Here is a 26,130-nt window from a genome sequence, read left to right on the forward strand (position 1 = left end):
TTTACGCCTACGACGCCTCTGTTCCGACAACGCCGACTTTCTCAACCAAGCCCATGAGATGGCTTCTTTCTTTGAAAGGCGTGGCTACAATCCACAAACCCTCCAACAAGACCTGGAGAAGATAAAAGATCTATCCCAGACCGACGCCCTCCGAAAGAACATCTCAACAGAGGAAAAGGTGAGCAGGATTCCCTTGGTTCTCACATACCACCCTCTTAACAACAAAATCAAGCAAATCCTGCTAGAAAACTTCAAGGTAGTCACTGAAGACCCCGCGACTACTCACATTTTCCCTCAGCCGCCGATGGTCGCGTTTCGCCGAGATAGGAACTTGCGTTCAACGCTGGTACACACAGCCTCCAAGCAAGCTACTGCACGCTCAGGGTCTTACCCTTGTGGAAACTCCCGCTGTGGTACTTGTGACCACATCTCGAGTAACACCAACATTCAGGGCCCAAAGGATTCCATTAACATTCGGGATTTGTTCACGTGTTCGTCCTCAGGACTCATTTACTGCATCTCCTGTCGCCGCTGCCCTGCCATTTACATCGGCGAAACCGGGCGCACTCTAAGGGAACGTTTTGGGGAACATCTAAGAAGCATTACCAAGAGTGCGTCTGGCCTCCCCGTCGCAGAGCATTTCAGCTCAAACGGACACAGCTCAGCGGACGCACAGGTCCGCGGCGTCAAGCTCTGCGGCGGTAACAAGCAAAGAAAGCGGCAGGAGATGCGCTTAATTTTCCAACTTGGCACCTGCCATCCGCGCGGCCTCAACTTAGATTTCCGTTTCTATTGAGGTTCTCGCGCACGCGCGTGCTAGAGACATGACTTTAAATACATACTCTCGTGGCGTATTTTTAACGGTCGTTTTATTTACGACCAATTCACCACTGATGAAGGGCTAAGCCCGAAACGTTTGGTTTATAATGAACTTTTTTGGCACTTACAATACACTTTTTTCGCAATATTGACAGTCCTGGGGACGAGGTTGCCACGTGACGTCAGCGAGTCCGCAAAGCGAGTGCGCAAGTTGTCGGTCAGTTATGTATTGCAGGTTCAGCGGTTTTCTCCTTGAGAGTAGGAAGACAGGGAATCCAAGATGGCGGTGGACGCAGTGAAAATCGAAGCGGATGCGTATATGGTTTGTTTAACGCATGCACTGTCCACTGAAAGAGAAGAAGTTATGGGCTTGTTAATAGGAGAGGTAATTATTTCTCTGTAGGTTACATTTTTAACTTTTCTAGTTTCAAAGAATGATATAAAGTTCAGCAACAGAACAACGATAAGACTAAAGAGCGGAACTCCAAAGAATGTGAACTTTATTTGTATTTTCTTAATCTTTACCTTTGCTACAGTTACATAAAATAGAGGTTATATACAGCCAGGTCCTAATGAAACTGGAACTCCATTCAGTGTCCGTGAATGCTGTTGCATTTTTTCCCACATCTGGCCCAATCAATCTCCCTTTCACTTGTTATTAATTGGAGATTGTTTAGCAATCCTACAATAAACAAGGGAGCTCATACCTTTGATTTCTGTCTCTTTATGTCAAAGAGATTATTGAATGCCCCGGTCTGCTAGCTGTAGGCAAACAAAGCAGCAAATCTGGGAATCGACCAATTTTTCATTCTACAACTGTATGTATTAAAGTTACCTCTTCTCGACCCCCAAAACGTAGTAAAAAAATAATTTTCTGCTGATTTAACCATAAAAAGCAGGGCTGCAAATAATTTTTTCACTTGAAAGGACATATGTCCTACTAAGACGCAATCTTTGTCGAACAAAACAAAATTGTGGTCGGACAGATTTTTGTTTGTTGTCGTAAAATGATTAAGGATCAAAAAAATAATTGCCCAAACATCATCCTGACATCATGTCTGACCACACTTGGGATTTTTGTCGGATGTTAGCAAATTTTAGTCGGCCAAATTATGTTCGATGACTGCCTGAAAAGGCATTGAATATCAAAGAGTTTCCCAAAATCAAACAAAATAGGTGTGAAAACATGTTTTCCTTCATATCCAGGAGATTTGGTGACCTGTATGGGGGACTGGGAGATTTGGTCTGTATCTGGGAGACTCCCAGGTAATCCTGGAGTTGGCATCCACAGGCCTCCACAACTTTATAAAAACTAAACCGAGAGTGCTTCATTTTCTATAAACTCAGCAATATTTATGCTTTTCATGTAGGTTGAGGATGAAAGAGTCGCTCACATTTATTCAGTCATTATGCTCCAAAGACTAGACAAACGGAAAGATCGAGTGGAGATTTCCCCTGAACAGCTTTCAGATGCCTCAACACAGGCAGAGGTAAGATAAGATAAGATAAGATAAAGATAAGATAACTTTATTTATACACGGTTTTCCATCAGTCAATTAAGTTACTGGACTATCTACCTATCTAACTAACTACAAAAATTTAATAACAAATTCAAAATAACAAAAGCAAAGTCTGCTTTTCATGGAGGCCGTGTCTAAAATTTACTTAAAATTTAAATATTACTTTAAACTGTGCCGACTTAATTTAGATTTGAAATCGGCCAGTGAAGATGCTTGTCTTAGGTCTACAGGTAAGTTGTTCCACAACTGAGCTCCACTGTACGAAAAACTTTTCTTGAGATAATCAGTTCGAGGTTGTGGAAGAACTAATTTGTTTTTGGTATTCCTTAAACGATAAGCACTAACATCGTCACGATAAAGTAAAGTGTGATTGTAACAATATTTTGGACAGCAGTCAGTCTGGAGTTAAGTTACCTGTCGTGTTTATACTCTATCAAAATGATTCAATTAGGCAAACATAATAAGCTGACAGTCAAACACTCCCTTGTATACATGTTTTCGTTGACAATAATAATGCTAATACAAGCACAAAGAAAAGAAGAAATTTTGATCCTTGCACTTACTCATGCATCAGTATTAATGTGTCATTCCTATCTAGAAAAGGAAAAGGAACTACTTTAATCCTTAATTAAAAATGTTCGGGTTGTAGCCAGGCATGTTAAAAAATTCGAATTAATAAGTTGACACTGGCTAAAACTATTGTTTTTGGACGTTTCGGCCACTACTGTTGCCTTCTTCAGCAAGATAAAAATGCAAATGTTCAGGACGCCGTTGAACATTTGCATTTTTATCTTGCTGAAGAAGGCAACAGTAGTGGCTGTAACGTCCAAAAACAATATTTTTAGCCAGTGTCAACTTATTAATTCGAATTTTTTAATCCTTAATTACACTAACACTTTAATCAAACCTGTTTTTAGTGTCTGATAAAGGTAGTGTTTTTGGTAACAATTAAAGTACCAGACTCAAAGATTAAACTGTTGCACATGAGCCTCAGTTTAACCTTTAGAAAATATTTATTTTGGGTGTAAACTACTGGACACAGTACATGTCAAACAACCAGACATGTCACACCCAGTGTCAAGCCTGAAATGAAAACTGTGTAAGAGCTCTTCAATTTTTGCTTACATTTACATTGCTAATTAATGGGGACAGCTTGCAACATGTGAAAGTTAAATACTACTGGTAACAAAAAAGTCTACATATATAACAAGTCATCAGGAATTTTTTATAGTGTGACCATTTTGCTTACTACAAATAAAAAATAAAAATAAATTACTATATTTAGAGAGGAAGCCACATCAACGCTAGCTGGTTTTCATGCGGGTCCTCTGTCCAGGTCGAATTGGAATTTGGAAATGTTGGTTTTTCAGGAGGGAGGAAAACCGGAGAACCCGGAGAAAAACCTTCGGAGCAAGGCGAGAACCAATAACAAACTCAACCCACATATGGCACCGGGCCGGAATCGAACCCGGGCCACATTGGTGGGAGGCGAGCGCTCTCACCACTGCGCCATCCCTGCTCCCCAGATTTTAACAATCATTCATTCATCACAACAATCATTCAATGCAATCTAAGCTATTTTGAAATAATTTGCGATGAAATTTCTTTTCAAAAAAGATTTGTATTTGACAAAATGCCAACCCCTTCACTGGGAGTAGGGAATTCATAACTATTTTAACTACAAATATTCATACTCATTGTAAAACTACCATGCTTTTGTTATTGTCCTAACAGAGACTAGGCATGTTGACTTCAAAAAAGAGACCGATGAGGGTTATTGGCTGGTACCATTCTCACCCACATATCACTGTCTGGCCTTCACATGTTGGTAAGTTTAAGTGGCTAAAATGTCTTTTACAACCCTTTAGACTACGTGGCTCAGGGGAGACCTTTGAGCCCCCTGCTGGGGGCACGTCATGGTTGACATTCGCTTGCTTGATGGCCTTCGAATACATTGTAAGGCCATTTTTCCTGCTGAGTTATCAAGCTATTTCACTTTCCATCCTCCTCTTGGTGAGTATTGGGCTTGGTCAGTACTCCACTGACCGGTTCAGTGTGACCATGCCTCTATGGGTTGCTACTCACAGGGTTACCATGGATACCTCTTTTCCTGTGCCCAATTGCTGCCTGGCTTCACCAACTTTTAAGGCACCAGCTCCCAAGCTCATCTATAAATACACTATTGTTGATAAGTTTACATGTAACGGAAATGAATAACTGTAAGCAGGCCTGATAGCAATGCTAGTAGTTCATGGTTGTATTTTGTTCTTGAAACATTTAAAAATTGTAAAAGCCTTCCACTGGAAGGCTGTATTTCCTAATAACTTTCCATTTCTCATTAACATTTATCCTTTTCCCATTCAATATTTGGAGAAGTTTGAGTTCTCTATATTGTTTTTCTCATAAGACCTTCGGACACAGGCTATGTACCAAGTCATGGATAAAGGATTTGTAGGCCTCATCTTTTCCTGCTTCAATACCGATCCCAACATGGTAAGTTAGACTGTCAGCTGTCATTCTTTTTTTAAGCATTCGATGAACAGCAAACAATGGTCGTACAGTTGTTATTCTCTGCTTGCCCTTTGCTTATTGTTCTGAAGCCCTGGCCATGAGCTTATTGCACTGAAAGTGTTGTATTTTACAGTGAGTACTGTTTGTTTTGTTTCTCAGAGTGGTCAGCTGAAAGTGTATTGTTTCCAGTCAGTGAACTCAAAGCCTGAGGGGGGCCCTCCACAGTAAGCACATTCTTCATGTCGTAACCATAATATCACCAGCTATCATTATTATTTTTTCAAGCATATTAGTCTTGGACTGTTTCCTGCAATTTAAAACTCATTTAGTTTCTCCAATAGACCCTTTGCACACACTGGGCCACAAGTTATGCAAAGGGACATCCAAAACAACGAAAGGTAAAGCTTGACTGGTGCGAGTGGCTTTGTTCTGAATGTCCCACTGTGTACTTTGCTGCCCAGCATGACTGGATCGTGCAAAGGGACTATCTATTGGTTTGAAATAATGATAATGAATTTATATAGCGCATTTTTCATATATATATATATATGTTCAAATGCGCTGTACACATACTGTAATTTACTACACAAGGCCAGACCACAACACCGGGAGCTTTGTGCCCTACTCTTTGCGAATAGTCTGTGGGTTCTTTAACGTCCCCTGTGATAAGACTGAAGATACATGAGACGGGACCTACGGTTTATCGTCCTTTTCCAAGAAGACTAGAATGTCTAACCATTTTTTGATGTAATTACAAAGGCAGCACATTCTCCTCAGTTATTTTAAGACCCTGAGTGTTGGTCCGGTCTGGGGTTCGAACCCACGACCTCCCGCACAGCAGTCCGGCGCTCTACCAACTGAGCTAACCAGGCGGCGGACTAAATAACCTTTAACCTTTAGACTTTTTTTAAGACTTTACAATTCCAATATCATATCATTATCTTCATTTTTGCCATAATGACCAGTCATGTTGTTTGTTGTATCAGGTATCAGCGAGCAGATATTGAGCTGCAGATAGTTCATACTGAGGTTTTGTCCGAGGCCACTTTAAACAGCTTGTCAGAAATGCCACAAATACTTTCAAAGGTAGGAAGGCTAATACGATATAATACCTATTACTACATGTACATGTTGTATATTCATGTGAAGGTTTTCCCAAGAATTGAAAATATGTAATAGAAGTTTAGGTGTAATTCTAATCAGTGGCTTGTAAAGAACAGCCCTAATGGTAGAAAACAGGTTTACCTTTTTTCACCCAACAACAATTTATTTTTTTCCTGCTTGTTGTAGGAAGAGGAAGAGGCATATGGAAAAACTTTAAAGTAAGCGATGTGTCTTAGTTTTTTGTCACAAATTGCACATCTTAATTTAAGTTCATTAAAATTTTTTTTATTCCAATCCATCATGATCTTCTCTCTAATCATAAAATTCCTTGTTCCTTTATGCTTTTATTATTATCACCTCTTGGTGTTTACCAACCTTGGTAATGCTCAAAAAATCACTCACTTTCAGTGTTACATGTACTTGCATAGCGGCTTTCTATCGACATCAATCTTTTGATGTGCTAAACAAACAAGACAGACCCCATGACCTTCTGAACTTGTGGGCTCATTTGCATGAAACCAACACCTGGATGCATGGGTTTTGATTGGCTCATTAACATTTAAAACAGCACGTCGAAAGATGGATGTAGAAAGATAGCTATGCAGGAACATTGAAAGCGGGCATAAAAATGTAAGTAGCTGAGATTCCATCAGTAGTTGAAGGTTTTGATATTCTTTTCTTTTAAGTAAGGGGATGAGATCACACTCATTCACTGACACATTTTATTTTTTTCCAGCACCATGGACCTTCTAACTGCGGTTCACAACAGCACAGGTGCGTAACGAAGGGTTTGAGGTTGCCATGGTGTTACTGCTCTTGTTCCATCCCACGTTTCATTAATTTTCATATTATTTTATACATTCTTCATCACACATTCTGACCTCACTTTGAGGGTAAACAAAGGTCTCAACAAAGGTTGTGATTGTGATTGTGCCAAAGGCACCACTATACAGTATGGCTCAAAAGAAAGTTGACATTCCCTGTTGTCTCAAAACTTGAAACTTGAAAATTTCGAGAATGGAGTTTTGAGTTTAGAATTTCAAGGGAAAAACTAATCATTTCTTTTATCAATCTAGATTTGGCCTTGTAGAACACTACAGGTGTTCTACTAGTCGAAATTTTGGTCTTTTAATCAGGCCTCCAATACACTCAAACTGGATTGAATCGCGTCGAATCGACAACATTTTTTACCCACCCTGAAGGCCAAGATGCTGTTAGTATTCTAAGTGTCGTGGAAATCGACTTACGGTATGGCGGGTCGAAATAAAGGCCGACGAATCGTCGCGAATCGATAGCATAGTTACTGTTAGTTTTATAAGCCTCGCGCAAATCGACTTCCGTTGAGTCGATTCAAAGAAATAGTCAAATCGATCCAGCTTGGGTGTATCGGGCAACCCTTCTATTTTATTTACATATAACTAGCCTTGCATTTCAAATTGTCTTTATAGCTCCCTCCCCCAGGGTACTGATATCCCTAGTGTAATAGCTATCTTGATTTTCTCGGCAGTATTTACCAAGGCGTTGTGCCAGCTAATGGAAGTCATGTGCGGACCGCTTCTACAAACCCTTGAAAACAGATTGCAAGTGAATCTTAAAAGAACTGCTGCGCTGGAAACAGAGAAAGAGGCATTGGAGAAAGAAGTGGATAAAATAACAGCTGAATTAAAGGAAACCACGTGACACACCCACCGGGCTATAACGCACAATGTCGGCATGTTATTTCTCACTGTAATGTCAGCTTGTGATGCTCTATAGAAGCTGAACAAGGACACAGTTCCGATGCAACACTCTCCACTGTCTGACACTAAGTTACCCGGTGAAAAATTCCGTAAATAACGCAGCCCTCGTGAGAAATCAACACCCCAGAGTTGGGCCGGAAATTATGATCCTCCCATCCCCTACCCCGCTGCCCCCTTCCCCGCTTCCCCACCCACTCCCCAGAAAAAAACTTCCTCTGAAAGCGACGTTCCATTTTGCATTTTTGGGCGTTGAACACGGTACTATAATGAACATGTGGACCGTGGACGTTTCGGTAAATGGCTTCACTTAACCAAAAACAATGTTTATTTTAATAAATTCGTCGAGACGTTTATATCAGTTCAAGACAGAATTTACATTACGCTAACGTTAAGTTTTATACATGGAAACTAAGTGCTAATTACATTAACTAGAAAGAAATTTAACTGGAAGACTAAGTCTGACCGTGCTACTTTTTAAATCATTAAAAAACATTGGCATTACCAAGAAGCAAGCTCCCTCGTGCAAATCACTTGGTGTAGTAGAGTTTGTTGGGGTTTTTTTTTTTTAAAGAGGGTGACTTGGCAAGTACATGAATCCAATCAAGTTATAAGCTAGGAATTATTTTTTAAATAAAAACTTCACTTAACCAAAACAAAAACGTGAGGCTACTGAAATGATCTGTTGGTCAGAAGCGCCTATTTATCATCCGTACATAACACAAAACCTGCGAAATACGTAGATTGACAAAATTATAAATTCGCCCGACTTTTCACAAATTGCTGCACAGCCACAGGTTTTCAAGCTATGAAATAAGTTTTGTTGCGAATTTTTTGAATAATAATAAAAAATATCCTGCTCAATACCTTGCTGACTGCTGAATATATTGTCGGAATTTAGCCAACTCGCGTCGGCCTCAGCAAGTATCAGGCGAAATTCCGCGCTTTTTTGCAGGATAATAAACCCATAGATAATTTGACGCAAAAATGCCAGGAGAAATTTGTCTCGTGAATTTCTCTTGCCTATACATCTATTGTATTGTTGATAAAAGTTAACTTCGGCCATTTGCGCTACAAATTACTCGATTTAAAATCAACGATATGAAGTGCCACCCAGATATCGCCTTTCACACGCAAAAAGGATCTGGGAACAAATAGCTTGCACATTGGTCGTGTTCGGTGCGCGTGGAGTTGTGGGACTCCTAACCATCAACCCCCGCGCTCCCTGTTTCCCGTTTACCGACGAAATGTCACGGCTCCTGGGGCAAGGCAGACACAGCGACTTGCCTGAGCCTTTGTCTTTTCAAGAAAAAATCTAGGTAGCCTTGAAGCGTGAATGAGCTAGAACTTTGCAAATGGACCTGTGCAATTAAAATCAAATCTTTTGACACCTGAAGTGTTTTTGTCTTTCACGACAGCGAACAAATGAGTTGTGTAATAACACAATGTCACAGTGGTCACGATAAAAGCAACAACCATGTGCTTCCGCCATTTTTTCGTCCAAACACGCGCCACAGCGATGTTTAAATATGACATTTGGAGCCAAAAAGAGAATGAATTAAAAACGAAATCGATGCTAAGAGCGATGGAAACGCGAATAAAGAACTGAGTTATGAAATACATGTTGCTAGAAGACAGATTATCGGCAGGGTACATGAAGTTGTACAGCTGGATGAAGCCGACCGCTGCTATCAACGCAGTCGATTCTCCGAGAATCATCTGAATGCTCATGTCGGCGATAAAGCGCATGCTTCTTGGCGTGCGAAATTTATCAGCGCCCATGATCGTCTCTACTCCGTCTCGTTTAAGCTTCTTGTAAATAAAGTACCACAGATAATCCCGTACAACAATGGTCAACCTTTCCAGCAAGTCCACGGCGCCATGTGCGAAGCTCAGCAAAATGTACAGTCGAAGGCTTGTGAGCTCTGCTTGCATGACGCGGAAAACGATAGCAGATGCGCTATATAGAACGCTTGACAGCACGTGCGCGTCGCCAGGGTGAATGAAATCGATTCTTTGCGCTGCCAAACGCACGATGACCTTTGGAATAGCCGTTACTAGAGGCAGTGCGCCAGCTATTACTGCTCTGTATGTTTCGTTTGCTTCTCCATACAAAGGGATCAATTTATACACGAGATAAAATGTGATAGGAATCCCAAAAGCAAATTGAGCTATCAGCAACGCAAAAACCCTTATTGTTTTCTTGATTTTTCTAGATCTCTCGGTTTCGCTGTTCTTCGCTATTTCTCTACCGATAAGTAAACTATTCATGACCAGAATCGACACAAACAAGCCGTTCAATGGAAACGACATCCAGGGCTTCTTGTAAATGCCATAAATTTGTAGATAAAGTCTGTAGCAAGTGTCAATGAACGCTCCAAGCAGATTAAGAATCAGAAGATTGAGCTTCTTGATCATAGGCCAGCCAAACATCACCAGCGCAAGAAGAAATGTCCACAGTTGAACCAAGTAGGCTTCAGTAGTCGCTGCGGTGACCATAATGGCCTGGGTTCTCTTGGGAAGTGCTGTCCAGTTTGTAGACTGCATATCAAAGCAAAGATCAACGGAATTGAAATCTAAAATCAGTATTAAAATAGCGACTGAACCGAGTGGCACGCCACCAACAATCTGAATGTAAAATGCATTCTTCACGGCCTTCCAAAGCGACATCCACCATTTTGCCGGTCGAGATCAAGAAGATTTTCCAGCCCATTTTGCTGTCGTCTCCCAGGGGTGGATCGTACTCCTGAAAGATCGCATCATTGTTGTTGAACTTCTTAAAGTCCTCCAAGGGATCCTGGCGTTGTATCAACGGAGCATCTTCAAGGAATCCCTGTCCCTGATAAGACTGAATCACTTGGCCAGCGGTGAAGGTTTCTGCCAGATATGCAAGCACGCCTTCAAGCGAGAATGGAGTCGACGCCATTTCTTAATAGCTTGTGAGAACTCAGCGAAGCTGTTTCGTTCTATAAGTACTATATGTATTTCTAAGACCCTATAAAATGTAAAGCAGCGAGTTATTCTTAATTCCTTGAAATACTGGAAGAAGAGATTAGTGAACAGGAAGAGACATATAATACTAGTTTTGCACTCAAGTCGGGGTCAAGTGAATTCTGAGAAAAATGGAACATAAATTAAAATGTCATTTCCTATTTTTTTATGATTTCATTTTCATGAAAGAATGAAAGCATGACAAAATTTTCCCGGTCCAAGATGTTTTTATACTGGGACAACCGAAGGCTTCTTATACCGTTTAGAAGAAGTTGCATCGCTGGTTTCTTTAGTTGACCTCAGTCATGAAACCATCGCAAAAAACAATTCCCGGAATTGGCGACCTCAGACTGTCTTTTTTGTGATGCCCATATGCGTCAAGAATAACCAGATTAACTTACTTCTAAGAAAGGCTGATAATAGAAAGAGTACTCAGTACTCGCCATCACTAATTACCTGTCCTTGCAGTTGAATATCAGTCACGGATAAGAGAGAACAAGACAGCCATTCATGTATAGAGGCACCTTTCTCGAATTCCCGGAAGTGATTATGCAATCATTTACTCTCTGGATATTATTTGTGCCACTCGCGTGACCTCTTACGTCATCCATTTATGAAATTGAAAGGAATGTCACGATATTTTGTCTCGTACAAAAGTATTTTTCAATTGAAAGGAACCTCCAAGTAATAATGAGATGGTGTAGTGGTGAGAGCGCTCGCCTCCCATCAATGTTGCCCGGGTTCGATTCCCAGATCAGACGCAGTGTCATATGTGGGTTGAGTTTGTTGTCGGTTCTCGTCCTTGCTCCGAGGGTTTTTTTTTTTTTCACAAAAACCAACACTTTTTGAATTTTAATTTGACCTGGAAACAGTGAACGAATAGCCCCTCCGCGGATGTGCCGCTATTTATTTATTTTGTTAATTAGTTAGCCATTAGCTAGTTAGTTGGTTAGTCAGTCAGTCAGTCAGTCAGTCAGTTAGTTAGTTAGTCAGTCAGTCAGTCAGTCAGTCAGTCAGTCAGTCAGTCAGTCAGTCAGTCAGTTAGTTAGTTATAAACAGATCAAAAAAGTAATAATAAACCAAACAAGAATGGCCTAAGTTAGATTAGCAGCCTGCTCTTTCATTCCACAGTTCCCTCTTCCAAAGTTCCACCTTCAAATATTCCTTCCTTTTAACTCCTGCGAATGACGTATATATGACGTAGCCGGTTTCCGCTGTTTTTACTCGACAGAGAGGCGAAAATATATAGTGTATTTTATCAACCGTTGTTTTCATCGCAAATCCTACAAGGTTTACCTACCACCAAACTGAAAACCAAAAGCGAACGACTTTGGAAAAGTCTACGCAAATCGTAAAAATGTGGCTTGTTGACTACATGCTGCAAACTGCATGTGTCGCGTTTTTCTACGTGGTTGGTTTCTTGGGAGCAATGCACATCCTCGGGCTTGTCACGCTATATCAATTGTTCTTTTACACGCCTCTTTGGCCGTTGGTACTTCTCTATTTATCATGGACGCATCTTGTGGAGTGGAAAACTCCCGAACGAGGAGGAAGAGACCTTTTGCGGAACTTTACAAGACGTATTTTTGTTTTCAAGTATGTCAGGGATTATTTCCCCATCACTCTCGTGAAGACGAGCGAACTCGATCCTCAAAAAAATTATATCTTGGGATATCATCCTCACGGAATGTTTCCCGAGGGAGCTGCAGTGGCAATAAATACAGAAGCTTGTGGGTTTAGCGAAAAGTTCCCTGGGATCATACCGCATGTCTGTGTTCACTCAGGTGAGAAAACACGCTTCAGATATTCTAATGCTGTCCGTCTATCGCGAGTAATGTTCCTTGCCTGTGTTCGTAAATTTATGATTCTCCTATACCCAAGATCTTTTTGATATATAGATTATAATATAAAGATAGTTTTTACATTATTTCTACGATTCTCTGATTTTGTTTTTCTATATTTTTATAATTTTTGTTTGATTTGCATGAACTTGCATCGATGAAATCAATCTTTATTTTGAAGTAAAATCTGTATTGGGCTCGTGGACTTCCGGTTATGGATTATGGATCGGATAAATCTGTACTTCTAAACTTACTCAGGAAACTGTAAAATTTTTAATTATTATCTCAACCCGGCCTGCATTTGGGCGATAATTATGGAAGTTAATGGCTTTTTGTCAAAATGTTTATGTCTATTTTTAGGAACCTTCGCTAGTAGTTTCACAGTCCACAAGGGTGTTATTTATTTTACAGGCCTTGTGAGTGGGTGGCTTTTCCGAGACATACTCATGAGCTTTGGAGTGATTGATGCGTCACGTCACAGCTTGGAATACGTTCTGACACAGAAGGGGGCGGGGCATTCTGTTGTCATCATTGTGGGCGGACAGGTGGAGATGATTGACGTGCGCTTTGACAGCTACGTGCTGACATTAAAACGTCGCAAAGGATTTATTAAACTGGCTTTGCAAACAGGGTTTGTATGATAACACTAAGTGGAGTGGTGACCAGTGGTTCTGGTTAGCCTCTCTCTTCTCTTGCTGAATATCCATCATAGGCGAGAAAATGACTCAAATTAAACCAAAAAAATTCCATATCTGATGACGTAGCTCCCAGGGGGGGGGGGAAGGTACCCAAAAACGTTTTGTACGGGGAGGCTCCGCCCCGAGCTCTAACTCCTTACCCTTTTATATACCATTTTGACAGAAATTGTACATTTTTCATATACCTTTTACTGAAAAAATGTACCCCTTTCATATACCATGATAAGACATTTGGCATAGACTTAGTACAACGACGCTATCTCGTCCATTTTCATGTAGCGCTTAATAAATTGAAATAGATACAGCCATAAATTGCATCTGTTCGAAATATTTGAATTAAAGGCCCTTTGAAAAACCTAAATGACAGATTTCCATACCCTTTGAAATCCCTACCCTTTTATATACCTGAAGCCTGAAAAAGGTACTCCTTTCGGATGGAGCCTCCCCGTATAGGCCATTACAGGGAGTACCCCCCCCCCCCCGCCGGGAGGCCGTAGCTCTACAAAAATCCATGCAGTCGATTAAGTTGCCGCTCGGCTATGATTTTCGTGCAGAGTAACCAAAATTAAAAAACGTCACGGTCTCATGGATCCCAGTAATACTAATACTACGTCATCACTGCGCAACTTTTTAGTCGAATCTGAGCACGCGAAGACAGACGTCTCTTAATACTCAGGGCTAATAAACCGGCTTGTCTTGTGTAGAACTTAGTAGACCAGTTTTCAATTCTCGCCATTTTGAAAAGCGCAGTCTCACTCCCTTACTTGGATACAATACAATACAATACTTTATTTGACACTCCCCTTACGGGGCTTTTCAGTGACAATAAATTACAGTAGAAATAACAATTTTAAAATTATAAAAATTACAATGATAAAAAATTACAATGATAAAAAATTTGGATAAAATGAATTACTCCTAATTAATCTATGTTAAAAACTCCTCCATTATTTTGATTTTAAATGAAATTTAAAAGATGAAATAGTTTTAAGAGTTTTAAGTTCGAGTGAGGTTATTCCAAATGTTCACTTCGCGCGTGCAGAATTTATAAATAAATTTAAATGGCGAACAAATTAAATATATCCAAGTGTTTTATTTTTGTTGTTATGCAAAACGCCCTTCTCGAGGTAGACTATTCTCTTCTCTATAAGCTTAAAAAGGGCTTAAAATACTACAAAAGTTGTCATACTTTAGGTTTTTACACTGAGAAACTCCTAAAATGCACCATATCTTTACTGCAAGCTAAAGTATTTAGACAAACTTTAATCAATTTTATATTTCTATTCTCTACAGATGTGATCTTGTCCCGGTGTTTGCCTTTGGACAGAACAATCTATTTTACGTATTTGGTGGCGGTTACTACTCTCGATTTTCGCGATTTCAGCGCTGGCTTCGATCCAAAATCCATTGTGCATTCTGTTGCTGCTGGGGAGCCTTTTGTATGCTGCCGAGACGGTCTCCAATCTCCGTTGTAGGTAGGCTGCATGTTTTTTTTTATGCCCCAGCACAACTGTGGCTCCTTTGATTCACTGTGACTAAGAACAGCCTCAATTTTAAGTAAATATTGGCTTCGTACATATCATCTCTTCCACGTACAAACAATGTCTGTAAAAGCAGCTTGTAAGTCACTGAGCTAAACTCCTTATCTCGTTACCAGCTCGTCCACAAGAGAACTGGGAACCAGACTACTAAACTCCCGCTGGTTTGCCTTTTGTACTGAGTGTTGTCCTTAAGTTCGATATGGTAGTTAAACATTCCTGGTTTGAAGATGTATCGAGACGACATGATTGTCACCCCACCCCCTCCCCATCCACCCAACCGCCATTCACTAAGAAAATGTAAAATTGTCATGCATTCAACTCATGTAAGATTCCATATCTATGACTTAGCTCTAGAGAGATCTGTGGTTTTCTTGTCAAGGTCGATCCCAGGCTCTCTCTCCTTTTCTTCCCTTGTTGTGTTGCAGGGGGACAAGAAAGGAAAGGAGAGAGAGTCTGGGTTCAAGGTTGGTTTTTTGCTCGGTTTTGAATTTTTGCGAGCGAGTAACAGGCTGGGGCTAGGTCACGGTATTTTAGGTAATCTAAACTTCAATTGGAGAGCAAAAGTCTTTTATTGGCAAAATCACGGCCACATAACAAACAAGAATGGTTTTCGAGCAATGTTAGACACTTCATCAATGAGATAATTTTAAAAATGTCGGGCCGACGTTTTTCAAGTAACCCGAACGCAATCCATTCCAATCTTCTCGAATTTTGCCCATCCATGCCCCTTTTGGCCTTTCTGTGTTTCTTTTGAGTTCTCTGCTGTTATTGTGATAATTCAGTTATTCTTGGCCAGTTGATCAGTGCCGAAATGCCTGAAATTGCGTGACATATATGTCACGCATTTTAATCCGAGACATTACTCAGATCTATGTAAAGCCAAGTGATCTAGAATCTTTCAGGAACGATTCTTGAAAAGGCTTAATAATTAACAGATCAGCTATTTAGTCAGCGTTCTTTTGTTTTCTATATTCTATTTTATCTCTGCAGTGGGATCACCTATTCCTGTGAGAAAAGTTGTTAATCCAAGTCAAGAAGAAATCGACAAACTCCACTCGCGGTACATAGAAGATCTTCAAGAGTTGTACGAAAAATACAAGGACAAGTATCATCCAACAGATACCTCAGAGTTGCTTATTGTTTAACCAACTGCAAAAAAGAAAGCGTTTTGTATTAGCTAGCCTGCGTAGCTGGCGAGATTTCGAGTGCATTGTTTCGGCGGTGGCGTGGATTCGCTGCTCGCTTTAGCAGCTCCGCCGCCGAGACAAACACTTGAGCGGATTCAGATTCAAATTTCATATTTTTTTTTGCACTAAGGGACGGAACATTATTTCCTTGGAGGGAGGGGGTATGAAAAAATTTCCTCTGCAAACTTTTTCTTTTAGTTTTTCTTTTTCTTTTTGTCATTTTGTCTTTCTAGGCCTTGCAAACAGTTTTTTTTCAATACTTTTCATACCTCCCCCCCCCCCTCCAAAAAAATAATGGTCCGTCCCTTATTACAGAAAAATGTAACAATAATAAAAGCCAAAATAAAATGTGCTCATTGACCAATGAAGCATAAGCTATCGTGTTTGTTACTGACACGTACAAAAAAAAAAACAGACAAGACATATCTATTACTAGAAACAATAGGAAAAAAGAGTATAAAGTGAATATCAAAAGTATACAAAATAAACGTGTTAAAGGATAATAAATCGTAGGTAAGCTATATGCAGAATACAAACAAATTATGCAGAAGAGTAGGATTGGGTTTTTAAAAGGTATAGTTTATATTGCTTGTGAAAAGGAGTGTAAGGAAGTATTTTTTAAAATCTGTTGGAATAGTTTCTCAAAGTTTTGATGAAACAAAAGAGAAAGTAGAGGTCCCATAGTTATTATTTGCTCTTGGCCTATGAAAATTCAAGTTTGTAGCAATCTGGTATTGTAGGTATGAACTTCAGAGGCCGAGTAAGGGCTCTCTTGTTGGAATTTTTGTTGAGTTATTTAAAATTTTATGAGTAAACAGAGCCACTTAATACTCGTGTAATCCTCGTCAAAACTTTCGTACATACGCCTAATGATTATTTAGCTTTCCTTATTATTGCGTCCACCTTTGTCTACCACGGTGTACCAATTAAACTTTGTGCTTTATGTATTAAATCTATTTACAGTCAACTCTCGTTATAGCAGACACGCTCGGGACGTCGTTTAGTGTCCGTAATAGCGAGAGTCCGTGATAGCGGGGTGTGAGGAAAAAAAGTACCGTCAACATACGTTAAATAATGTAGACTATGACGAGCTTATCAACAGAGGTGAAACTGCTAAGTTGTCGTTGGGAATGGAGGATGCGGGCCTGATCTTTCCTATAGAGTCTGGAGGGAAAAAGCCAAGCTGAAGTGAAAAGGCAAAGTATTTTGTACAGTTACTGAAGGGATTGATGCAAAAGTAAACATTCCAGATGTCTTTTGAAGTGTGTTTTGACAAATAACGAGCAAGAGACTATATGAGAAGTTCATGGTGTCCGCTTTATCGAGAGTCAAAACAATAAAAACTGTTATGTTGGTACCACGAAAGTGTCCGTAATTCCGTAATAGCGAGAGTCCGTAATAACGGGAGTCATTTCCAGTCAAAGCTCTATAGCTTTCGCCGGGGCTCTGGATTTTGACCGTAATAGCGAGCGTCCGTATATAGTAATAGCGGGGTGTCCGCAGGGGGGGGAGTTGACTGTACAAATTCCAGTTGTTTAACTCGAACTCGGAAGCATTCAGAGTATTATAAACGATCAGTTATTTAAACGAACAAAGACTTTCCAGAAATCACCGGACGACGCTCCAACAAAGTAGTCATCACATTCCAATCTTGAGCCATCCTCAGTCAAATACCAATGATAGGATTCCTGCACAAAAAACGGGTGATCGTATAATCTTCTTTGATCTTGACTTAATGAAAGCCCCCATTTGCCAACTTCATATAAACCGCCTTCATATCCCCACCTATGGCAAACTCCGGCGGCCAGCGAGTCGTCATCATCCATTCTTACAAATGAGCCACAGGCGTCGGGCTGGGTATCCGTCTGACCGCTAAAGTACTGGACTACAGCTTCGCCGGTGCTGTCAGCGGCTGTGGTCACGTGAAACGTACGTCCATGTTGTTTACTGCAATGGAATCTCAGTTGAGTGAAAGGGAAGTGTGTTCTCAGCTCTCCCATGGCGCTTTCCGTTAAAAACATTTTGTTATTGTGATAGTTGCTTATTCCACGGTACGATGTCTCAACTGACAGTTGGAAGGGAGATGAGTCATCAATCACAAGGTTGGAGACAAGAAGCCAGCCTCCTGAAATCAGGCAGAGAACAGCGATTATTTGACAAAACAAAGGCTTTGAAATATACGACGAGGCTAAACTTTTACTACCTTTAGGTTACTATTGATAGCGGCTACTAATGTTAGCGATTTTTTCTGAGCAGGATTTAGCGACTATTTAATTTACCGATTTTTCAAAAATTTAAAATGTTAGCGATACCGTGTGAACCAGTTTTTAATGAATATAATATTATAGTACATGTACAGCTACGTGTACGATTTGTCACCGGTATCCATTTTTTTAGAATTTTTCAAGTCTACTATGTTTGATTTTGTTTTCTTTTAGGTCGAGGGTACTTAAATTTAACGCGTGTTAAATTTAACCGAGACAAATTTTGGCGAGTATATACTAAAATCAGCGATTTTCGCCCAACTCGCTAAAATCGCTTAAATTTATATAAAGCCTAAAACATCAGCATGTATAAATTTCTTATTATACGCATTTGCTTTGCAGCTATACTCAAACAATTTGGAAATATGACAGTTTTAACTGCATATTTGCACGTATATGAAATGAAAGTATAGCCAGTCGTTAAAATAATAATAATAATAATAATAATAATAATAATAATAATAACAATAATAATAATGATACTTTTCATACAAACTTGAATCTCAGGTGTATCTGGCTAAAATAGAGAATAATAATGATAATAATAATTTTTTTTTAAATTTAATAATGGATAACAAATTTATTTCACATAATATTTAAAAAAAAAAGGTAACATGTGGATAAAAAGGTTCTAAAAGTTAACTATAGCACAAACTATTTACAACAAAAGGTTCTATAATACAGTTGTTTAAATGAAAAGCAAAATATGTTAAATAGAAAATGAATAAAAGCTGAGAAGCGTTTAAAATTGGAATGAGCGATTTAAAATGCATAGGAAACTAATGGTTACATTGTGCGTTCGATGTAATCTGGCGTACGCGAGTAGCAATCAAAAACAACAGGAAAACTATAATAATAATTATAAAAGTAATATATAATTATAATAAAAACCTTCCCAAAATCCTTTGCAACTGAAAAATCGTCAATGCAAAATAACTTGGTCAGTTTGAAGTCAGTAGGAGTAGTACGTCGTATAGAAATAACTCTTACCATAAACTACTTCTTGTGTAAGTCGTAGGTCGATGACGTCATTAGTCACGTGACTTTGCTCAGAAGTTCATTTTTGCTCACTGTGACGAAAATAGTTTGTTACTGAAAAAGCAGTCATTGCAGTTTGAAGCACATTGGTGTGAGGTATTTCGGACTGCCCAGGTACCGAACAAAATAGAAATATTAAAGGGGCTATGTACAATTTTCAAAAAATGGGAGTCTGGGTACAAGTTCGTATCTGGCGTTGCATTAAATGTGAGGTAACAAGAAATTACATGTTGGTAGATACTTATATGTGAAGTACTTTTCAATCAATCCCATTGTTATGACGTCATCGGTCACGTGACTAGAACGGGTCATATTTTTAAATTCGCTTGAAAACTTTACTAGAACCTCTCTCTTAGGATCTTTTTGAGCGAAGTTGTAGTTTTTTAAATAGTGTTTTTAAAAATGGCCATTATTACTTTTTCCTAAAAAAGTACGGCAGTAAAAAATACAATTAAAAAGTTTGTTGGCTTCCTACTCAACGACCATTTGCATTTGGAATAAAAGAAAATTTTGCCAAAGGCTTGAGTGTATGCTCTTTATGATAGCGTTGTCAGTTTCTTTTCTTTTTATTTGCTTTTGGCGAGGTTGGATGTAATTTCTTTCAGACGAAAGGAGTGGGCCTGGGGAGAAGTTAAATAGCTGCCTCTCCCCCTCCCCCCTGCTGGGGGTCATCCCAGCGGATTCCCCGTGTACCCTATTGTGGGCTCATGTTATTTTCAAAATGGCGACTCTACGGTCGACTCTGCGAGTTATAGAGGACAGTTTTGTCGATGTTTTTCTTCTTGACGCGATCAAAACGAGTCCCCAAACGTAGGGTACACCTCCTTTATTTGTATTCCCGATAAAGAAGAATATGGAATGAGTAGAAACGTGCGAAAACGTGGGTAACAGAAACGTACAGGTGAACGTTTCTCATTGAACAATGATTTTTTTAGACTGGTAAAAGCTGATGTCTTCGACGTTTCTCATGATTATCAATTTAGCTTACTGGAATTAAAGCCGGGCTAGGCGTAATTTAAAAGAGTAGATAGTGAGATTCGAACGATTCGATAGTATTAAATGGCAGTCATTTCATCGAGGCATGCAACTGTTCATTTATGTTCGTCATGTGAATTTTAAGCTACTGTTTTTCAAATTAATAAGAATTGCATCCTTTCATTATTTATACGTGCGGAAATGTTTCTCAAAATATTGAACAAGTGGCCATTTTAGGCTGCAAAGAAAAATTAAGTCAGGAAAATTTGATGTGTTCCCTTTGAAATTGGAAGAAACATTTCAGCTCAGTGTGATCTCTATTTTTTTAAGTTAGACTACAGACTTCTTGCAGTCAACCTGGTAGCTAATCTAGACTTCAATTAAACAGTGCTACTCACGTTTTGGAATGCCTCTTCGGGCAAGTTTAATATCTGAGACCATTTCTTAACTTAATATTTTTTCTTCCCATGATGTTTTATTGTATATATATTACCTTTCCTTTGCATTTTGTGGTCTACAGGTATTTTTTGGGACTAATAAAATGCCTAATGTTTTGACAGAACATTTTGGATTACTGTTCAGTGAGTGAAACTATGGATTGTAACAAGTTCACTACAGGTAGTTGTTGATCTCTTAGTTTTACACATATTAATGTGACAGTCAATTCTAGCAATTTCCTTCCAGTTCTCTCTACACACATTCATTACCTGAGGCATTTAAGATCTGCTTTTTGACCAGACATTTGTCTACTTTTTAAAAAATCTGTTTGACATTTTTAAGGCCTGTATTTTCAGTTGTTGGATGACCTTCAGTAGCATTTTAAAGTAGCAATATAAAAATTTGTCAGGCTTTAAACTTAAGCAAGCCAGAAAACCCTAATCCCAATATAAAGCTAACTGCAAGTAACATGATGTATCCTTTGGCAACCAAAGTGCTTTTAAGGCTAACCAGAGTACTATGTAGGCTAACCGGAATCCTATGTAGGCTAACTGGAATGACTTGCATGGCTTGCATGGCTCGCATGTTTCATGACACATAAGTGCCATACAAGTCAGAAATACCTAACTTAAATAAAATTAATATCATAACCTCAAGCCACCTCAGCTAACTATACTCAGGCTAACTGGAGTACTGCTTAGGCTAACCAGGGAGCTTTTTAGGCTAACCAATGTCCTACGTATTTATAGTGGAATGGCTCTTATTTAATACATGACATTTTTCTGCAATACTTATGAAAGGAGGTGTGCAAAGAAAATTGATTTCTTCTTTTCATGGTCCAGGAAGACTGGGCAAAGTGAAACTATTACATATAAGCTTAACCAAAGTCCCATGTTTCTTTCGAAACAAGCACAACAAAAAATTAAAATCCATAAATGTCATTTGGCTATCTAGCAAGTGGAAAAAATATTGGACCCACTAGCCCAACATAAAAGCAGCCAGGTTTTTTCACACACTGAAAAAGGCCATTTAATTTTAATATACAATCTGCATGCTGGAAAATAGCAATTTCATAAAAAAAATAGTTTTTTGTTTGTTTTGTTTCTATTTACAGGTGACTTGAAGACTTTGGAAGGGCATTCCTGTAAGTCAAAATGAACTCAAAAATACACAGTGTGTCAATGTAATAAAATTGTCACATGATTGATTCCCACATGTTGCCAGTTTAAACCTGAATATACTTTAGTGACATTTATGGCTCTTTATATAATATGAACATCACAGAACCCAATAACTGCTACATGTAAATACTGACAATTACATGTAAGTTTTAAAACCATTCTGAGGTTCATGACAAAATTCTTTTGTTTCAATAAAAACATGCAAAAATAATGAAATAGAATAGAGAATTTACATTATTATTATGGCAGACCATAAATGTTACTCCAGGTTAATGTGTCCAGTTAATGTGTCACGTTTTTTTTGCAGCACAGGCTTGGTTCCACAGGGAGTGGTTTCAAAAAATATCCATACATGTACCTCCCCCAAGGATGGTTCTTTGGTTTGGACCCTCCCACCCCCTGGGATTTCCAGTTTAGCTTCATACTTTCTTTTAAACTATTCAGACCCTCATCCCCTTCGGAATTCCCAATGACCATCCTTGGGGTGGGTATGGATATTTTCTGGAACTGCAGAATGTAGGCAAGTAAGCTGCAGATTAATCTGATTGATACACACTAATCTATTTTCACATTTAAACCTGTTTTCTATGGGATATATAATTATATATTGCTTTTACCGGTTTCACTTGTAATAATAATAATAATAATAATAATAATAATAATAATAATAATAATAATAATAATAATAGTAATAATAGTAACTTTCTGTAATTCTAATACAAATGTTTGTTTTGTTTTCAGAAAATGATAAGCAATTCCAGAATCAACAAAGCCAAGTGGCCTCTTACTTTTATTTTTTTTCCAAAACAGATATCGCCTCTTTTACTCAGAGGATTATCCATCACTTACCACCGTCAGTTGTCATGTCACAATAGACTTCAAAAGGGTTTCCGCCCCCCTTGGGGTCGATCCAGTGCCTTCCGTCTCCTTTGGAGTATCCCGCATGTGCGTACAAGAATGACCAGGACGATAGCGATACCAGCCTAGAGGTAATACAGTGGAACACTGCTTTACGGACACCCGCTTAATACGGACACCCCGGTATTACGGACAGTTTCGTCGGTCCCGACGAAAACCTCATACATTTTCTCTAAAATTAACCCGCTTAATACGGACACCCGTTAATACGGACAACGGACACTTTTCTGTGTCCCAAGTGACAAACTGTCATACATTGTCAACCCCGCTTTACGGACACTGTTTATCCGTGCACTGTCAATTTTCATTGTCGCGATTATTTTCTTACTTCTCCCTGGTCAAATAATGACAGAACTCGAGAGTAGCTTAATGACGTAAATTGCAAAGGCTTTTTCAAATCTTCAGTCAGCCTTGTTGTGTCACAAGCTAAAAGCTTCCGTGCAAAGTAAAGCTACCGACTTTTTAAAATAAGATTGTAGAGTTTAAGAAAGGTTACGGTCAGAATTTCAGATAGAAAATAAACTTTATAGAAAACGTTCTGTTATTGTTGAAATGCGTTTAGTTTCTTGTTTATAGTAAAGTTGCAAGTTTTTAAATAATTCCACTGTTGAGTTTATTAAAGTTTAGTTCGAGTAACTGACTAAATCGTTAAGTTTTCGTAAAAGCTATTAATTTTAGTCAGAGAGTTCACAGTTTGCATTTGTTACAGTAACAGCACAATTAAACAACGTTTTGTTGCCGTATAAACGTTTGCCTGCGTCTTTATGTCGATAAAACATGTATCCGTGACTTTTTCTGAGACCCCGCTTAATACGGACACCCCGTTAATACGGACAATTTGGCTTGTCCCCTTGGTGTCCGTATTAACGGGGTTCTACTGTACTAGAAACAGAAAGATACGTTATTCCGTACTCGAGTTATCCATCAAAATGTTACGCGCAAATTTAGAGAGCACGGTATGGAAACGTCATGTTGGAGCCCAACTGCTTGGGCTCCAACATGGCGGCCAAAAATCAACAAAAACATCTGGCATTCACTTCTGCTACAAAAAGCGGTCAGATCACCAACGTGAGCAAGTAAACATTCAGATAAACACTTCTCGCAAAATCTCAACTGTTCAGACTGTTAAAATTCACAAGATGAAGCATTTTTTTAAGTATACGTGAAAGCCTTCTGGCGGCCATCTTTGATCTGTCATGTGGCGTGAAATTCTGAAATTTAAAATGCTCTACGAAGAATGCTATCGAGCTAAAAAACTTCAACAAGATATACATAAAGGACGTCTAATAGCCAGTGAAGGACAAAAACTCAGGGGCCTTGCAATTCTGGATTTTAGTATTTTGATGACGTCACGTCAAAACCAAGAATTGTCCATCACTTACCACCGTCAGCTGTCATGTTACAGTAAAATTGTAAAGGGTTTCCGTTCTTCTCGAGGTCCAACCAGTAATCAGCGCTGACCACTTGTCCTCCTTCACTCGCCTTGATCTCTCTGCACGAATCAGCAGGCAGCTCGGGAATGGAACCGAGAGGCACTGGGATTAAGTGAAATAATTTCTGAAAAATATCGAAGATCAGATGCCAGAACTCATATTATAAAATTGTAATAAGGCGTTCTCTGGTAAAAATTGTTTAAAATTATAAAATTATTTTTAAAATTATTTTCGGCTGCTGTCTTCGACGGATAAATAAATATGTGCCCACAATTTTTTTTAAATAAAAATATGTATGATAAAAAAAAATAAAAATATGTGTATTTATATGTATGATAAAAAAATATATGTCCACATATTTTTTATCCGTAGAAGACAGCAGACTGGCTGCCAAAAGCTTATAATTTTAAACAATTTTTACCAGAGTACGCCTTATTACAATTTTTTTTAAATTTAATAATATCATTAGAACATAAAGCTAGGGACATTTTTTTAACCAGTGATGGATAGTATTGAAGGAAAAAATTGTTGAAAATTCATCTTATCTCATCTTAACTTTTGCAAAGTTTGTTTACCTCTGCTTGGAGCCTTCGTCATGTAATATCTGTGGTTGTCGTTGATAAAGTCCTTTGGCCTGGCCTCCTTAGTTCTGTTGTTCAACTCGCATATGTCCTCTAAAAAGACGTAGTTATAACTTTGGCATCTGACGTCAGAGTTGCACGCCTCTCTGCAGTCGAGCGAACCTGGCCGGGCCTTGAACGTCTTAAAGGTATGACCCTTAAGCATCACTTGATAGACGGAGTAAGTGTCAATTCCGCATTGCTGGCTGGAGATGTTGCGGCACATTAAAGAAGACACCATAACAGTGAAAACAAGAAGCTTTTGGCAAGCCATTTTTGCTACATCAGGTAAACATTTGACATCTCCTGCAAAATAAAAGCTTCACTGATGAATGTACAATATTCCCTGATTGCGAGGGGATAAGAAATAAGTTTTTCGAATAGACATGAAAATGGAACAAATATTCGGTTCAAACTTACACGACTAACTTATTAAGAATTCTTAATTGCGGGAATCTAGTTGGTTATTTACATAGCGTGGCAGTATACAATTGGGGAAAAATCGTCCGCGGTCTTTTTTAAGTTTTATGTTAGAGAGATTAATTTTTTTTTTTTTTTTTTTTTTTTTTTGAAAAAAAGATCGAATGGAACTCGGGATAGTGACAAGATGATCGGTTTGATTCTGGGATGCCTTCTTGAGATAAGGTTTGTGCCTCTTTTGTCAGTTATCCCGGGAGTTATATTGAATTCGTGTTGCTGAAAATCTCTGGGTCTTATGAAGTTTTCCATCAATGTATGTCTCGAATATTTTTTGGTGCTGCACAATAAACAATATTTATTACTGTGACGTGCCTCAGCCGTAAACGAAATTCGTCTTAAAAGTGTTAAGAAGCCAAATACTTTTAACTTTTTGATCAAAGGGTGTTTTGGCAAGCTGAGATTAGCCGACAAACCTTTCCTGTTTGCCCAGAAATTCTACGTTCACAAAAACACCTCATCTGTGAACATGTTTTTGTATTTCTTGCAACCTTGTATTTCTTCCTTAATTAGAACCAAGGTTAGCTTTGCCTAAAAATAGTCGTATTTTTCTACTGAGTTTTGATTGGTTAATCTTTGCTTGCCTATAGGAAGTCAGCTGCATACGCTTGGGATGTGGATCCGAGTACTTTGGTTTTTGGTTTTATTAGTCACCTGGCTAGAGTTTGGCTGTACTAGTCCCAAGCGTACCCTAAGATGGCATAAAAACTTGCACATTGTAGAAAGTAGTTAGTTGGCTAGTTTGCTGTCTTATTAAAAGAAGAAAACCTTGAAGATTCTCGATACCATCCGTAGTGTTCAAGCGGGTGCTCTTTTACAAAAGTTCGTAAGCATAAAA

At 38.9% G+C, this 26,130-nt stretch overlaps 4 protein-coding genes and 1 pseudogene across 6 annotated transcripts in view; 3 read left to right on the forward strand and 2 right to left on the reverse strand.

Annotated features, from left to right (window-relative positions):
• LOC144664124 (uncharacterized) overlaps positions 1-796 on the forward strand; it is a 2,757-nt gene extending 1,961 nt beyond the window's left edge. The window contains exon 1 of the mRNA XM_078525250.1: positions 1-796. This exon is cut by the window's left edge and continues 1,961 nt beyond it. Within this exon, the coding sequence (XP_078381376.1) occupies positions 1-796 (796 nt within the window).
• Positions 797-1,079: 283 nt separating this feature from the next.
• LOC144662913 (lys-63-specific deubiquitinase BRCC36-like) lies at positions 1,080-8,232 on the forward strand. Its single transcript, XM_078523849.1, has 9 exons — positions 1,080-1,204; positions 2,190-2,309; positions 4,074-4,167; positions 4,747-4,832; positions 5,010-5,074; positions 5,837-5,936; positions 6,141-6,172; positions 6,691-6,728; positions 7,462-8,232. Exons 1-9 carry the CDS (start codon positions 1,100-1,102, stop codon positions 7,632-7,634), a joined length of 813 nt encoding a protein of 270 aa, XP_078379975.1. The 5' UTR covers positions 1,080-1,099; the 3' UTR covers positions 7,635-8,232.
• A 119-nt stretch (positions 8,233-8,351) lies between these two features.
• On the reverse strand, positions 8,352-11,212 carry LOC144662684 (uncharacterized; annotated as a pseudogene). Its single transcript, XR_013572508.1, has 2 exons — positions 11,138-11,212; positions 8,352-10,685 (listed from the first exon to the last, which is right to left on the reverse strand). The product of XR_013572508.1 is annotated as an uncharacterized LOC144662684 (transcript).
• A 720-nt stretch (positions 11,213-11,932) lies between these two features.
• Positions 11,933-17,385, forward strand: LOC144663626 (2-acylglycerol O-acyltransferase 2-like). Of its 2 annotated transcripts, none has more exons than XM_078524634.1 (4): positions 11,933-12,465; positions 12,934-13,153; positions 14,514-14,695; positions 15,752-17,385. In XM_078524634.1, the coding sequence occupies exons 1-4, from the start codon at positions 12,039-12,041 to the stop codon at positions 15,904-15,906; spliced, it is 984 nt and encodes a 327-aa protein (XP_078380760.1). In that variant the 5' UTR covers positions 11,933-12,038; the 3' UTR covers positions 15,907-17,385. The 2 variants fall into 2 exon arrangements, with proteins under 2 accessions (XP_078380760.1, XP_078380761.1); XM_078524635.1 differs by having other exon boundaries at positions 14,514-14,691; positions 15,752-15,901.
• A 137-nt stretch (positions 17,386-17,522) lies between these two features.
• On the reverse strand, positions 17,523-25,131 carry LOC144664125 (uncharacterized). Its single transcript, XM_078525251.1, has 3 exons — positions 24,771-25,131; positions 24,145-24,297; positions 17,523-18,073 (listed from the first exon to the last, which is right to left on the reverse strand). Exons 1-3 carry the CDS (start codon positions 25,087-25,089, stop codon positions 17,523-17,525), a joined length of 1,023 nt encoding a protein of 340 aa, XP_078381377.1. The 5' UTR covers positions 25,090-25,131.
• Positions 25,132-26,130: the final 999 nt, after the last annotated feature.

This window comes from Oculina patagonica, chromosome 8, assembly GCF_052425735.1.
Source record: "Oculina patagonica isolate OP01 chromosome 8, crgOcupat, whole genome shotgun sequence".
Classification (NCBI taxonomy): domain Eukaryota; kingdom Metazoa; phylum Cnidaria; class Anthozoa; order Scleractinia; family Oculinidae; genus Oculina; species Oculina patagonica.